This window comes from Haliaeetus albicilla, chromosome 1 (assembly GCF_947461875.1).
Source record: "Haliaeetus albicilla chromosome 1, bHalAlb1.1, whole genome shotgun sequence".
NCBI classification, from domain to species: Eukaryota; Metazoa; Chordata; class Aves; order Accipitriformes; family Accipitridae; genus Haliaeetus; species Haliaeetus albicilla.
In genome coordinates this window covers 74,533,861-74,550,594 of record NC_091483.1, presented here as the reverse complement: position 1 = coordinate 74,550,594, position 16,734 = coordinate 74,533,861, and the positions used below count along the sequence as shown (strand labels likewise).

Below are 16,734 nucleotides of genomic sequence, written 5' to 3'. Positions count from 1 at the left end.
TAATATAAAAATGTAAAAAAAACCCCAAAACTTGCTGCTTCAAAGAATCTCAAAGAAGCAAGACTGCTACCACAGTCTTGGTTCCGATCACTTGCACATTATGAAACAGTCTTTACGTACAGATTCATACTGCTTTTAACCCAACATGGACCCAGGAACTGGATAAATAATATATAGAGTGGCTGCTTCTGACTGAATGGATCTCTTCAGTATTTCTCATGGAATAGGTATGGCAAGTGAGGCTCAAGGACAGCGTCCTCACGCAGCCCACTACAGTGCTGCAATGTGTGAGAGCCAGCTTCTTAACCAAGCAGCTGTAATGATTTACCTACACTGGACCTCTGCCTTAACCTTGTTCCTGGAACAGTTTCATGTGAAACACTCCTTAGAAACAAAGGGTCGGCATTATTATTACAGAAAATTTCAACCCAGATGGCTAATGTTTGCCAAAGTTCTGACACAGAACAGAAAAATCTGGTCTCAAAAGGGAAAGTGATAATCATCTTTACTGGGGATTGTACTGGAATACACGCTCAGAGAGAAGCTGCTTTAGAAAGCCTTCCGTCTAGTCAGAACATAGAGACACATTCTTGTCGTGCAAAACTACCCTTCCTGTCTTAAAAACTAATGTGTAAGTGAACTTTATTTTAAAGGAATAAGCAACATGCTCAAAAAACAGGTCTTGTTACTTCTCACTAAATGAGAGGGAATTTAAAAAAAGCCTCACCAGTATCTTGTTTTGGTTTTTTTAATGACTAAGTGTAACAAAACCAAGCAACCATGAGCAAGATAATTGCACATGTACATTCACTAACTTCTGATGTGTTAGTCTACAACAAAATTGTGTGAATTGACCTCAATACTTGTGCCCTCCTTAATCTTCCTCACCCTCTCACATGAAAGATTCATATACAGTGCAGCTCTGAGCCACTGCTCAAAGTCAGTAGAAATATTTTTGTTACCTTCAGTAGGAACAGTAGGAAATGTAATAGGCCAGGCATTGAAATGAAAGACTTCTCTGGCCTCTGTTTTAACTTTCTATACCTCAGTGTTTGCTTTCATTGACCAGAGTAACTTTCCTGACTATCAGATTAATATTTTTTTTTTACTAGCAGCAATCCTCTGAGAGTTCACATATTTTTCCTTTTGACATGACTGCTTATTTCAAAGGCTGTTACTTGATTCAGATGTAAGATTTATATGATCCAAGATGTGCAACTTAAATTCATAATCTAATCATTTAATTTGATAGTGCAAGTACAAACCTGGCAATTAAGCAGACCAAAAAAATTTTCTTACAGGACAACCCTGTTCAATCCTTACTATTTCAGAAGCACTCGTTGGTAAATCCTATTCAAAAAACACATTATCTGTTTAGTGTTAATAGATTGATCCCATGAAGGAGAACAAATTTTTATAATTCATTGTGTTGAAGACCTTGAGAGATTCTGCTGGATAAGTCTTGCAAGTGCTTCTTTACCTAGCAGGAAAATAAAACATATTAAATAAATTTTAGTAAGAAAGACAATGAAATTATCAATATCATGTATTCAGATTTTGCTATCAGTATATGTGACAACAGGAAGAGCAGAGACCAGGGAGATTTCAGGCATTTTAGAATTAGGTCTATAAAAAACAATTACACGTATCCTGTACTAAACACGGAGCACAGGCATGCCTTAAACTCCCTGTCTGGAAGTAATTCAAATTGCATGAAAAGCAGCGCTGGATAATCTACACACCCTCTACTACTGAGTTAAGCTTTCAACATGTATGTCATGTACACTGGACTTATACAGACCTTATATCCTAGTTCTTTTGTCTTTTCTTCCAGCATAGCATATTTCTCTTTGTTTCTGTTCAGATGATCCTTATCTCCAGTTCCCTCTACATGTTTCAGTTTCTGGTGTGAAATCTCTAATTGTTTCTGATAATGATGGTGTTTTTCAATTTTTGCTTCAAAGTGTTTCAGCTCCTCCTACGAGAACAAATACACACAGCTTCACAGGATTTTCTTTCTTTCCAAGGCTTCCTCTCTCTTTTCTTGCCAAGACATCCCTAATGCTATTTTACTAAGTCAAGCACAGAAAGCTTTTTCAGTTCCCTGCTTCTTAAGCATGTCCAGACAATACACTATCATCACTACCCAGACACCCAATCTTGAAGGCAGGTGCTGAAAACGTCCCATTGCAGAGTCCTCAAAAGGAGACTGTGAGGTACTAGGAGAAGATAGCAGTGAATACCAAATAAAAGTTTATACATAAGAATAGTGGACTGAGGGGAAGGAGACAATTTTTAAGAGAAGCCTCTTTTCAAAATCAGGTCCTGGATTTGCTGTTTTCTGCTCAAACTTAAAAGTTTTCTAGGTTTGCAGTCTGCTATGATCAATCTGGAATAGGATCAATTAATTAACAAACAAAAAGCCCTCTCAGTTTGCCCTATAGACAGTGGCCAGTGGCGTTCAGGAACATATCAGAGACAGTCCTCAGATAACCTGGTACAATGCAAGGGGGACCAAAGAATGAGTAATGTCTCTACCCACCAAAGCATGCTCTTGTTTTGCTACTTGAAGGCAGTAAATTCAGTTTCTCTGTGTCTTAGGACACGTCCTCTGTGAAGAGGATATGAACAGTTCAAACTGTTACGCCACTTCTGGCAGCAGTTCTATGCATTACACCCAGAAAAACTCAAGACAAACCCTACAGTGAAAACCCAGTCTGACAGAGCCCGCTTAATTTTGGTCACTGGTGTGTTTCAGTCCTGGTGACTGACAAAATTCCTCTCATTTCAAGACAATTGAAAAATATAAAAAAATCCATCACTGTAATAGATCTTCAATTTTTAAAGGAAAGGGGTTTTGTTTTCAACATTTCTGTCAAGAAAATAGCTTCCTTTTGTTGTAGAACATTCCAGTCTGTTTTACATAATCCGTTCAGGACCTTAGTTTGGGGTTTTACTGCTCTGACAAATTATTTTAGCTGCTCCTCTCAGATGATGTACCAGCAGAGCAGCACTTGCGTCCTTCATTATGAAACCCTTATGAAGGTTGGTACTGTGGCCAGTCAGGAGAAGACAAAACTTCAGCTGCTCAAACAAGGCTGAATGGAGTCAGCACGACTTCTTTAATTCTGCTTTCATGAACTCTTTACACAGGCAGATGTTTCACCGTGATTCTTACTGTCTTACTTTTGTTAGGATGTCCCAGCATTCACAGTAACAAGACAGGTTTGGTCTTGTGAAGAGGGTTTGCAGGAATGAAGATTACTACTAAAACATTAAAATTAGTAAGCAGATATGTGTTCTTGCTTACGGAATTGGGTTCTCCTTTTTCACTGGGGCAGATATGAAGGCCAAATTTACCTCTCATGCAATTGTACAGTCCTGACGAAAATGTCCCACTGAGGTCAGAAGAAGCCTTGTTGCAGACTTCAGGGGGCTTTCCTCTGACACCCTTAAAAGCAGGGCCACTGAAATCAGTGTAATTAAAATGTTTTCTTCATAAAAGAATCGGGCTGCAGGCAAGTTAAAAGAAATAAGATGGATATTTGATATCTAAGAGTGACAGGTTTCAATCCCTGCCCCAGGCAGTTAAAACTCTCTGATTACCTTATCCAGAAAAGAAGCTCAAGGTGTCCCTAGCCATGTCTTGGAGGGCAAGACAACATCGTAAATACATGCAACTCCATGAAGAAGCCCTGAAGAGTTGTTTCTCCAGGCTATCAATCAAAATCTATTCTGACAAACTGGCAGAGTTAGATGAAAAAAACCCCAAATGAACATTTCCTCAATGTAATTTGAATTAAATAAAACCAGTGTGAACCCCACAGGAATTAATTTCTCTAATATTTCCTTGAAAAGTGGTCTTTATCAGGGTACTTTTGGGTCAGTTCAACACAGCTCCAACAGGGGAAGTCAGAAGTGCAAGAGGTGGGCATGAGAGGGAAATTGTTGGATATATAGAGTACACTGCTTCCCAAAGAAGTAATTACATTAAGACATTGGGTAAGAGAGGTAAATCTGGTGTACTGGAAACAAACAAGCAGGGCCTGATCTTTCAGAGATTTAAAATATGCAACACTTGCTTTCACAGGATTCAGAATTTTAATTTTGCTGATGATAACAGAACTATGCGTATGACTAGTTACATACATGTTTATATATTTGAAATATTAAGAAAGAAACATGACTCTCTTTTATGGTGTCTGAAGAGCAATACAGAAGTGGCTGCACTGAGAGTAACATCAACTGTTTTCTTTATGTGGGAAAATATCTTTCCATAAGAGCTCTAACTGGGATTTCACTTACCCGAAAAGATTCAAGTTCTTTCTCAGTGAAATTAGCAGATTTGGCCATGTCCCACAGATCAATCACTCTCGGTTCTTCAAATTCTAAACAAACAAATACCACTAAATGAAAATCTGGACACAATACTTTTATGCCCAGCTGCTATGAAAGATGGGCATGCTTTCTCACATACATACACACAGATATATTAAGCACTGCATTACTAATAGGTCTATTTAGATGAAAATGGAGAGAAAAATCCAAGTACTTAACTTAAAACTAGAGTATTGCTGTAGCAAGTATTTTTTAAAAAGCAAAAGGAACTCTAGGAACTGAATAATGGCATTGCTTACCCTGCATGTTGTCTCACTTACCTGCCCTACTGGGGCCGAAGGCGTAATATCCCTCCTCATGCGGGCATGGAAGACAGAACTATCCTCTTTACAGGTTGCCCCTATCCTTTCATTAGGCTTCTAGTGTTGGCTTCTAAATAGAACAGCCTGGCTGTATCTCTTCAGCCCATTGTGGTCACACCATATACTGTGATACTGTGACTACAACTTATTACTAGCCCCCTGATTCTTAATTTTTTTAAAATGAAATTAATCCCAAATAAGCACAAAAACCATTGTATCATACCACTGGTCGTGTCATATCCTTGGTGACTGACTTTACGCAAACGTTCAAACCCCTGATTGATGCTTCTTAGCTTTTCTTTGAGTTCTCTGTGTTTGTTATGCAAGATTTCCTCTTTCACCAGGTTCTCTTCAGATGGGTTGATAACATTTTTGTGGATATCTGTTGAAGGAGAAAGTGTTATTGATTGTGGGCCAAATCCTGATAGGTCAAAAGCTCTAGAAATCCCCCAAATGTGAGGTGAATAAAAGATGATAAGTTCTTAGCATTTGAGCTGAGTGTAAATAAAGCACCAACACCATACTTTAAGAAGCAGTAATTCTGTTTGCAGGTCAATATTAAGATCAATACCATTCAGTGCTCTGGAGGGTGATATTACAGAAATGCCTTTTAACTCCTACTGGCCACCAGCTGAGATATTAGTAAGGAAACATTCTGATTTTCCTAGGTTAGCAATATCCCAAGGAAATGGGATAGGGACGGTTGATGAGTCCTGTGCGCTCTTCCCTGGGCATTTCATGAACCAATCAGGACATCTGATGTTGGAATGACTTCCAGCAGCTTCCAGCTTGGACTTTACAATGCAAACATCAAACTGCCTATAAGCTTTAGAATATTTTGGCTCTAGCAATTTTAGCTAGGATTAGTACAGCAAGCTGGATTCAGATCCTTGATGCTTCAATACACCCCAGGCTCATTGCCGAAGATATTCAAGTATATCCTCTTGGGCTCCCAGCTGGTGAGATAAAACATGCATGTTCTGCAGACTTTAGGACCACATTTTGCAGCAGTGGATCTATGCTTGCTGCATAATTTCCAGTAAACTACTATGGCCATCATTGCTAATCTGATGGTATCTTCCCTGCTTGAAATGCAGGCAGAATCAGAAAACTGAAATGGCAACACATTCATTAGCTGGCAAGATTTTTGGCAGCTAATGCAGAACTAAACCCAGCAAGTATCTGGAAATGTCAGCATCTGCAAGCAGTTCTGACAGAAATGTCAGACTTTAGGAGTTTCAAAGAAACTTGGAAACAATGGAGGCGATGGGCAGAGAAAAGAGTTGTACTGATCTTGAAACATCAGAGAAATGTTCAGGCACCTTCTGTTCTGCTCACGGTCTCCAGCAGAATATTGTATTCACGAATCTTTTCTTTGTGATGCTTAAATTCTCGCCAAAGCTTATCCAACTCCTCATCAGAGAACTTCCCAGAGGTCTTGGCCTGAAAGAAACATGAGCTCATTATGCTTTCCAGGCCAAGTGCTTTTAAGTGCACTCAACTGCCAAATCTTCTCCCCACTTCCCACTGCATTTAGAAAGTTATTAAGTCCAACTTTTCCTTATGATCTTTTGTTTTAAATCCCTTTATATTAGCGTGAGGTCAGGATTTAGGCATCGACGGATATGGTGGCTTTAATCATATCGAAAGAAAGTTTCCTTCAGACTTTAAAAGCTAGACTTGCTATGGACTACCCAGTGAAAAGCATCTGTCATTTCTATTCCATGGGAAACAATTTAATACAGAAATAAGGGCCATGCAGCTCCACATGCAACTGTAAGGGGACTGTCTGCATGAAGAATACAGCCTGATACCAAGCACAGTCTTTACTTAATCTTACTCTACTGGCAAGTGAAGATTTTATCACTGCTGTGCACTTGCTCTGCAGTGATTTGTTCCTCACTGGACTACTTTTTAGCAATTAGGGAAGCACTGGTCAGACAGCTGGAGCACTACCCACAAATCTGGCGACTTATTTGCTGCAATGCATGATCAAAAGCGAGTGTTTTTGATACCTATTCAGCCCAAACTCTTTTTTTGCTTAGGGAATATTTCTATCTATCTAATGCACTTTACTGTTCCCCAAAGCACATGACATCATGTTCCTTGCCAGAGCTGTATCTAATTACAGTAACATTTTAAAACCCAGCAAATCTTTTTCCCTGCTTTACCACCACTGCTCTAGACTGGTGTAAGATTTCTCTGCTTTACCTGAGTACCTGTTTTTTAAAACCTGAGTTATTTAACTTTTGAAGATTATGACTTTGCCAGTTTTAACTGCCCAGACTGACAGTACACCTTCTATTTTTTATGCATTAATGCAAATCCTGGAAATATTCACTTGAATACCAGGTTGGGAAAGTCCTTATTCAACACTCCCCACTATACATTTCACTTTTACACAGTCTATGAAATGGTTCTATTTTAAATGCATCCTTTTAAAAAAGCCCAGAAACTACAATAAGAAAACCAGGAAGAACACCACAGGTATACTACCACACAGTGTAACAGTCACACAAAGGGAAATCTGTTTCTCCTCGGTGGACCCAGAACCCTACCCTCCATGCAGACTGATGTGGGGGTTGTCTTTGGCAAAGAGAACCTGCCACACCTGGTGACCTGGATATAGGTGGGATGCCCTCAGGGCACAAAGATGTGAGCTACAGAGCACAGCAGCTTGGCCACTACTTAGAAACAGAGTAGTAAAGCTATTCAATTCCAAGTCTGGGGGCTCTCAGAAGACACAGAGAATAGTTCAATGAAGAAACACTGATTTCTTTCTCTGGTTCCTGGAAGGAAACCTTACTCACCTTGCTCCATAATTTTTCCAGTCTTGGATCATCTAGTGTATCACTTTCTGTACCGTCTTTAATGTAGTTGGTATCAACTAGTTGAGAGTCCTTCTTTCCATTCATTCCATATTTAGTCATAATGACTGCAAGGGAATAGAAGAAAGAGAAATATTAGAACTAACTATGGGTGTATGGAAGATGAGAGATTGGCTACATCCTTGACTGGCTGAGCTGGATTTTGCAGGTGACAGTGCAAAAGCTAACAGTTTAAGACACAGACCTCCCATGTTTAATGACCTCTTCTGAAAACATCAAGAACAAAGGAATCTGTTAGCCTCCTGCAGCTCCCTACTAACCTCCAAAGACCTCTTGTGTGCTCAGTGTCTGGAAAGACAACCTGTTATTTAATGGTTCAAAAACAAACACAGGTGTCTAACCATGCATGTGTCTGATGCAAAGTTTAAACTCCTTCTGCAAAGATATATCTTACCATTTAAGTTACATCTAAGTTTGGCTTCTTTCAAAGATATACTTTACCATTTAAGTTGCGTCTCAGTTTGGCTTCTTTCTCTCCATCTTCATCTAGCCCTTCAGCCTTCAGTTTTTTCCAGCTTAGCTCATCCTTTTCTTGTATTTTTAGATCACTGTGCAACTCTGCCAGTTTCACAGCAGAGAGCTGAAGCTAACAAGAAGAAAGAAAGGTTTGTATTCAGTTATGTGGAGTCATCTCGTGCTGCAGTGTTACCTCAGAAGCCAGTAAAGAGGCGTAGCCAGTATAGCACAGCATTTTTTTCTTTTACTGTAATGCTATGTATCCATCTGAATTTAAGGGCCTTAAGGTATGAGCCACTACATATATAATATCTCTTGCCTATGTACACGGCTATGCCCCCCAGCATGCTAGTGTTAACAGGGAGTGATCATGTAGCCTTCTCTCTCAGCTTTTCAGCTACTTGGACAACAGCGAAATTATGTAAGGGTTAAAAGTTTGTGTCTTTCTTTGGTGTTCCTTCAAGTAATATTTAAATGGGATTTTTCCCCCACTTTTAACTGGACCGCCTTCTAAAAATTATTCTACCTTAAAAATGTCCAGTACCCGTAACAAAGAATATAAAAAAAATAAAATTGATTATATCAATTCAGTTTCACTAATTTACAAAAGGCAGTGATGACCAAATCTCTCAAACATGTCATTGTCACCACATGTGCTTTCTTGTGGACCACCCTCCACTAGTTATATTGAGTCAGTAAATTTTATTTGTCAGTATGGTTTTGCACACTACCAGGACACTGAGGATGGCCTTGCAGGTCAAAGAGCCACCTCATCAGTAATTTTTACTATGATCAAAGTGCAAAATTTTCTAAGATTACTTCTTAACATGGTTTATGTGCATTAAAAACATACAAAACCTAGAGGTATTCCTGTCCCACGTAACAGAACAAAAAGATAAGATATTGAGGCTGAAGCTATGAAAAAAAAAAAAATTAAGATTTAAATGAATGATAGGTCAGCTTGAAACTTTGTGAAATACAGAGAAAACAGGAACAGAGACAATGACTAACATGCAGTTGGCTAAGCAGCACTGCTCTAAGTTGAGCCTGAACTTCTGAACTTGCAGATTTTAGACACTTCAGTTTAAAACAGAGAAATGTAACAAATCATATTAATGCTTCTGAACTTCTTTTGTGTGTGTATGCATGCATGTTAATAACAAGAAGGTGAGGTAAGGAAAAGCCCAAAGAGAGGAGATCAAAAAACATGAGCAGTGTGACTTCCAATACAGTTCTGCCTGAGCTGTCCGAGTCCTACCTCCAACCACTGAGCAGCTAGCTCCTGGGAGCTCAGATCCAGCTCTGAACCACCTGGGCTTTTATGTCCTAGGACAAGCTTATTTGCTGAAAGGGGGTGTGTGTGTGTGTGTGTGAAGGGTGTCATTAAAATCAGATTACAGATTATAAAAATTCTCATTTTCAGTGAGGAAGCAGTATGTTTAATAAACACAGACTCAGAACTCAGTATTATTTTTAAACATCAGAATGATACTGAAAAGATTAAGCCATTCATTTGAGTGTCAGAAGGTTATTTGACAGTAACTAGGAAAAATGTCATTACTTTGAGCTAATGCACTAAATTCCTATTGACAGGAATTCAGGAACCTATGCAGGTTATTGTTTCTGTTTTCAGCTTAGGCTGTGCTATTAATTAGTCTTGTGCTACTGAATATAATTATTTTAATTTTTAAACTAAGTTTTTTCCTGTATCTTGCACTTGGCTTACTGACATAATTTACTAAAATCTAGAGTAGTTAGAATCACAGGTAAATATAAAATGTATAGAACACATTAAAACTTCTGATCCCTCTAATATTAAAGCAAAGGAGCATCCCTATTGTCTTCTTTACTATCTACTTTTGGGGAACCGCTTGATAAAAGCTAAGCACTTAGAAGGAATCACTTTATTTACGATTTTTAGTATGTGCTAAAGTCAAAAAACCTTAATCATGTACTTATTTGCTTTTCTGGAGCAGGATGATCTGGACAGCCAGAGTGTCACTGCAGCAGTGGTTCCAAGTAACAATGCATTGCTCAGCAAGAATTACGCCCTGGTGCTTCAGGAGGAAGACTGAGTGAAAAGTTTGCTATAAATTGTGAAGGAAATGACAATTATCTCAGTAGTTCTGTACTCTTATGTTAGCATTCAAGTAGTGTGGGCTTAATATGCAGTTAGGCTGAACAAATCCAGGAAAAAAAATCACTGGCAATAACTTAGATAACAATTAATGCAGCTCCTAACTACTGCAAAACTAGGAAAATACAAACTTTTAAATGTATGACTTTATCATCAGAGACACACTATTGTATAAAAGATTACACAATGCAGCTTCTGTTAGATACTCTCTGCAGTTAGTGCTATCTCATAAACACATACAGTTTTGTGTTTTCTAAAAGTTCCAGAGAAGAATATCAGAAGTTCTAAACATAAAATTTGGAGACATCTCATCATCAATCAAACTTTTTAAACTCTTAATAAAAACTAACGAACTACATTAAGCCCATTGTTCCTTAAGGGAAAAAAGAAAGATTCTATTCAAACTTCTCCCAATTCCAATAATATTTTTCTGATTCTCATTATAATTTAGTATAAAACTCAAGTAACTGTCCTTTTAAACATTATAAATCCTTTGAAACCTGTTGGAAGCCACTTGCCTGTCCCATTTATATAACACAGAAGTGAATATATAGGCTAATTTAAAGTATATAGTTCAAGAACTGCTTCCTTCAAAGTGATCTCATGTGATCTCTCAGGACACTGAATGACAACAGGTAAAAAATGTCAACAGGTAAGACTCCACATCACTTTACTAACATCAGTCATATGTTGCAATAACTAACTAGAAGCAGAGCTGAAAAGCTAAGTTTAATGATTAAATAACAAAGCCCCAAGTGCCTTACGCTCATTCCTTATTCCTCATTCCTTATGCTGCCTGGACATTAACATCCAAGATAGGTACCTGGCAATTCTGGGAACAAGCACTGGAAGTCTGTGAAACATTACAACAATTAAGTAATTTGCTGTTCGCCTGGCTACAATCATTACCTGCAATATCATTACCTACACCCTGAGAGGAAAGGGTTCTTTACTACACATTTTCTACGCATAACATGCCCTAGATTCTGGAGCCCACTGCTGCTTTCGGATGGCCAGGAAGCCCAGATAATAAGCGATGCTAGAACTACACCAATGGCAACAACCACAGCACAGTGGATTGTTAAGACTAGCAGGCCGAACCACATACCTCGTGAAACCTACATAATATTTGTCATTGGTTCAAATAACTACAGAATTAGGGTCTGACTAAGAAGAACTCTTGTATTAAAATAACTTTCTAGAGTTTTTATATAAAACATGTACCTACGAAAAGAGATGCTGGAGAAAGATCAAACCCTCCTTCCCTCCCTCCCTTCCTCGGGGAAACAGGAAGGAATTCTAGCTTGCCAGCTCCTGATTCCCACTAAGGAACATATTGGGGCTTTCTGAAGGGCTGCTCATCCAGCTGTGTGTTGCAATGCTGAACTGCAGTATCTATCTATGTCAAAACAAAGGAGTTCCTTATTTTCGGTACTATCTCCACCACTACCAAAATGAAGGAAAGAGTTCAGCATTGGCACACACAAATATTTCAAAGCAGGTCTAAAACACAGGCATAGTTTTCCTCTTATTTCAGACCTTGCCCAGACATACTGAAAAAATACTTTCTAGAACACAGGCTGGGTGTCAATTGTACTCACAAGTGAAATTTAGATGGTGGCAAATTTAGTTCAAGTAGTTGTTGCCTCTTTAAAATCTGGCTCACACATACAGAATTTACTAAAGCTTAGCTCTTTACTCTGACAGAGTTAACTTCATTTTACATTTTAGCATCTTAACGTAGATGATGTAAAGCATCTCAAATTCGAATTCCAGAAGATCCAGGTATGAAAATGAAAAAACACTGTAACTGGAAAAATAAGAGGAAACTAACAATACTATATAGTTTATTTCTAGCCTCTGTGTTGTTTCTTTTTCAGCTGTCAGTTCACAGCTGGAGTTTCATTATCACACACTGCCCTATCTCCCATCCCATCCTTCTCCCATTGAAGGAAGGAGTATTTTTGATACCTTATTTTGGCACGCTGGGAGGCAGCACTATGGCAGGGGTTCTATTTTTTGAATAAACCCAGGGATGTCCTGCCTCTAATTCAATAGTTTAGGCTGGGGAACATCTATCCTGGATACAGGAAATCCAGAATTAATATTAACTACATTCCTTGTCTTAAAGAACCGAACCTTTACCAGCCATGATCCTAACTTCCATGCTCCACAATATTTAGGGGATGAATATGGGTGTGCAGTGCGCTCCTCCCCTCCTGTTGGAGCTGTTCTGCTCAGCTGTAATTAAATATTTCCACTGTAATTAAATATTTTGACAGTTTTTCACTTTAATTAAGTGTTTTTTTAGCTCAGAGTGAGAGGAACTCAAGTATCACTGTCAAAATTAAGGCTGTCATCTGGGAATGGTGCTACCCACTTGCTGGTCCTCCTGCACGCGACTACATCACTTGGTGTAAATGAAGGTGACATAACCACCAAGGTGGAGGGTTTCTTACTCTCCTGTGCAGTATGCTCCTGCCCTGTGCAAAGTAGGAGCTAAGGCCACCTCCTTCAGACAGATGAGAGCACCACACCCCTTAACAAAAGGGCTGCAGCATTCAACCAGCGAGTGCAGGAGCCAGCCTCAGATCCTCCATGGTACCAGAGGGACTTCACTCTCTCTTCCACTTCCTGGGCATGTGGTTTAACTGCTGGATGTAAACATGGGAAGATCAACACTTCCCACGACACAGATACATATGGCAGAAGAGGGGAAGGAGACACCACCTGAGAGAAGACCTTACACAGCACCGCTGTTCCCTGCCGCCTGGGACACCCCCAGGGAGCGGGGCTGTGTGGGTCCCGCTCTGAGCTGCCAGTCAGGGGCAGCCAGGCCTGAAAACCGAACAAAAGCCCAGAGGCCCAGCATCAAGCCGGGGCCTGTCGAGGCGATGCCGGGCCGGACAGCCTCCGTTTCTCCTCACATACGAGTCCCCCGCTCCAACCGCCGCCCGCGCCGCCCCTCCCGCCGCACGCCATCCCCTGAGGCGGCTGACAGGGAAGCAGTGTCCGGGCCAAGCCCGACCCTGGGTCCCCCGCAGAGCGCCGCCATCGTCCCCGCTCCTCCCGCGCCGCCGCACTCACCCGCTGCGCCTTCTCCCAGACCTGGTTCAGCCTCACCACCCGGAACTCCCCCGTCTCCCGCCGCTTGGCGCCGGCGGTCGCCAAGCCCTCATTAGCCTCCCGGGAGTACTTGCTGGCCTGGACGCCAGCGGCAAGGAGGAGCGCTGCACCGAGAGCCGCTAGAGCCCCCGGCGCCGCCATGTCGCGCTGGGCGGGGAACTACAAGTCCCGAGATGCCGTGCGGCTTCCCGCTCTCAGGTCCCCGGGCGGGCGGTCGCTGAGGTGCGGGCTCCGCGCCCTCCTGGGAGAGGGGAAGGGGTGTTTGTGTAGGAAAACAGGCTGAAAATCCAGTTTAGGTCGAAAATCTGGTGTCTGGTTTGGGTAGCGTGAGAAGAATTAGGTTTGGGCTGTTTCTCTCCAAGCGGCTTCGTGTCGTTCTCCGGAGTGTTTGCTTCACAAAATGTGGAAATACGCTGAATGCTAGAGATTTTGTGAGTGGTTTTTTTCGCAGCCGGCAGTAACTACAGGGAATGCTCTCCTGCACGCTGTCTGTCCTTCAGCAAGGGGTTGCTGTCAGCTCTGCGAGGAAGAGGGGACACGATGGGTCTAAACACCACCCCTTTGATCAAACAAAGTTTTCAGATGTTAGCACGGTGTTCAAGAGTATACAGAAAAAGAAAAGGCAGCTCAGGAAGGGGTGGAAGGCAAGAATGGGGACCAGTTCCCCAGTACTCCCTATGAGGGGAAGAAGGACTCTGTCCTTTGGAGGTGGTGGTGGAGGACACCTCTGCCCAGGACAGTATATAGGGTTTGATGGTGTGGGGAGAAGGAGGATTGTGAGAAATGTTATCACAAGTAGATTGGGTTGTTACTGAGGGGTGGACTATGGGAATGGCCCTGAGGTCGGTAGTGCGTGCTGAGAGTGCGGCTCTTGGGCAGGAGCGCCCAGTTCTGCATGGCACCAACCTCCCTTCGCAGTGCTTCCTCCTCAGGGAGGCAGCCAAGAAGTGCAGTAGGCAATGGGAAATCTTTGGAGGGGATTAAGTCAAACAGTATTAAGAAAAAAACCATGATGCTGTGAAAATGCCCAATAGTTAATCCAGGGTTGGTGTATATCCCCCACAGTTTTTCAAAAAAATATGCTAACATTGAATGCTGCTATGAAAGAAGTGCAGGAGATACAGAGCACACTCCATGTGGGTATTTCTGAGGGGAAGGCAGTGAAGAAAACTGTTCCTTCTCTTGTGTTCTTGTTGAATCCTCTTCTGCACACTGCAAAGCTTGTGTTGTACGGGGTGTTTGGCATAGCTGGGCATTTCTGTGTTGAGTTTGTTTAGCAAGTTAGCAGTGTGGTTACTGTCCTTAGCCTAGCTGGTGGTGGAGGCAAAAGTTCACTTCATAAATTCCTTTCAGATCTCATATGTCACATTGAGCAAATTAAAGCGTAGCTGTGTAGTACTGTCAACATCAAGCCTTCACGCGTTATAAATCAGTCCTATGAAAACAAATAAATTGCCTAAACTATAATGAGATTTCTGAAAACTATGCCTTGGAGAGGATTTTTACTGGACTCTCATTTTTGCCTTGTAAGCAATATAAACATCTTGCCTTTTCTCTTCCACATTTTCCTAAGTCAATGCAGAGATTCTCAGTCATATGAACCTAGAAGCTGTGGCTACAAGTCTAAATTACAGAAGCAGGCAAAGGTACTGCAGTATATGTTGCATTGAAGAGCAATTGAAGTGAGCATTGAAGTACACATTGAAGTAAAGCGAAATGATGGTGAGAAAAGAAACCCATCAGCCTTACCCAAATCTTGCAGAGCTCTCCACATCAATTTTAGGATTTAGAACTTGTTTTAGTCTCATTATTACAGTGTATATATGTATTGTTGAGTCATTTTGGAACAGATGGTTTCGTCTTGTCTGTCATTTGAAGTATTGGTTGAGTTTTCAGGCGCTCTGCAAATAAATTCAACCTCCATGCTATATAAACTCTTGCAGGTTCCCACTCTTTTTCTTGTATTGAGCGTGGTTGTGCATAGCTTTATGCATTTGTTTGCTTGAGTTTTTGAGCTACACTGGGAAAATTTTTAGAAATAAGTGAGGGATGGAAAACCATTAGTTTGTTTATGCTGGTTTGTTGGATCTCATTCTCCAGCACCCTTACATCTGTGTCAAGTGACCACTGCTTGGTATTGTTCTGTATGTCCTGGCTCAAGTGCTCCACTCCCACAAGTAAAAAGCCAAAATAACGCTATGGACTTCTGTGTAGAGACATTAGATTTATGTTGGTGTTGATGAGGCCAAACTCATCATAAAGCGCACCTTAGTGTAAGTAAGAAACATGCAGTGGGAGGTAATGGGAAATCAACTCCATTGTTTCCCTTTCCTGTGCACTTCAGGTCAAATTCTCCCTTCATTTTTCTCTAGCAGAGTTGAAAAGTGCTCAGCTGAATCCCTGGGACTGTGCCAAAACTAATATAAGCAGTGGAAGTGTTAAGCTATTGCAGACTCTATTGTTTGCATTGTTCCAGAGGGCTGTAGCTGAGTTGATGGACCATGGCTTTTTCTGTATTCATTCTTTATTATGCTTATTAAAAAAAGAAACTTTAACAAAACATGATGTAAATCACATTCAGAAGTCTGTCTTCTGCCCTCTGCTCACTTGAAAAACGAAATTAGAGAAATTTGGAATGAGGATGACATTGCAAAGCAGTAAAAAGATCAGAGAAAGTCAGAAGAAAATCTAATGGCACTTATGGAACAGTGCAGGGTTCCTGGTAGAATACAAGAGAGGAGGACTTTGAAGCTTATATTCAGAGGCTTGAATGTGATTTACATTATATTCTGAGTACAGAGTCAGGAGATCTTTTCCTTTAAGAGTCAATGTAAGAGCTGGACCAGCTGCTTCTGGCTTCTTCAGTTTTACCAGAACCAGTTAACCATTGAATTTGCACCTTCATGTATTCTATATACACCTAAATTTTTTGAGAGTGCTAGAAACTGCCCAGCATTTCAAATGCTCTGTTGCAGAGCTCTGGAAAAGAGAGCAGTTGCTGCCTTTCTCATCTCCATCTTCTATCCTAGCAATATGGTGGTGTGGTTTAACCCCAGCCGGCAACCAAGCACCACGCAGCTGCTCACTCACTCCCCCGCACTGGGATGGGGGAGAGAGTCAGAAGGGTAACAGTGAGAAAACTCGTGGGCAGTTTAATGGATAAAGCAAAAGCCACACGCACAAGCAAAGCAAACCAAGGAATTCATTCACCACTTCCCATGGCAGGCAGGTGTCCAGCCATCTCCAGGAAAGCAGGGCTCCATTGCACCTAATGGTGACTTGGGAAGACAAATGCCATCACTTTGAATGTCCCCGCCTTCCTTCTTCTTACCCCAGCTTTATCTGCTGAGCATGACGTCCTATGGTCTGGAATATCCCTTTGGGCAGTTTGGGTCAGCTGTCCCAGCTGTGTCACCTCCCAACTCCT

General features: G+C 41.1%; 1 protein-coding gene across 1 annotated transcript; it reads right to left on the bottom strand.

Moving 5' to 3' along the window:
- Window positions 1-734: 734 nt before the first annotated feature.
- LRPAP1 (LDL receptor related protein associated protein 1) lies at window positions 735-13,495 on the bottom strand. The gene is made up of 8 exons (XM_069794650.1): window positions 13,269-13,495; window positions 8,030-8,174; window positions 7,511-7,635; window positions 6,023-6,143; window positions 4,924-5,082; window positions 4,306-4,388; window positions 1,802-1,978; window positions 735-1,480 (listed from the first exon to the last, which is right to left on the bottom strand). Exons 1-8 carry the CDS (start codon window positions 13,446-13,448, stop codon window positions 1,415-1,417), a joined length of 1,056 nt encoding a protein of 351 aa, XP_069650751.1. The 5' UTR covers window positions 13,449-13,495; the 3' UTR covers window positions 735-1,414.
- Window positions 13,496-16,734: the final 3,239 nt, after the last annotated feature.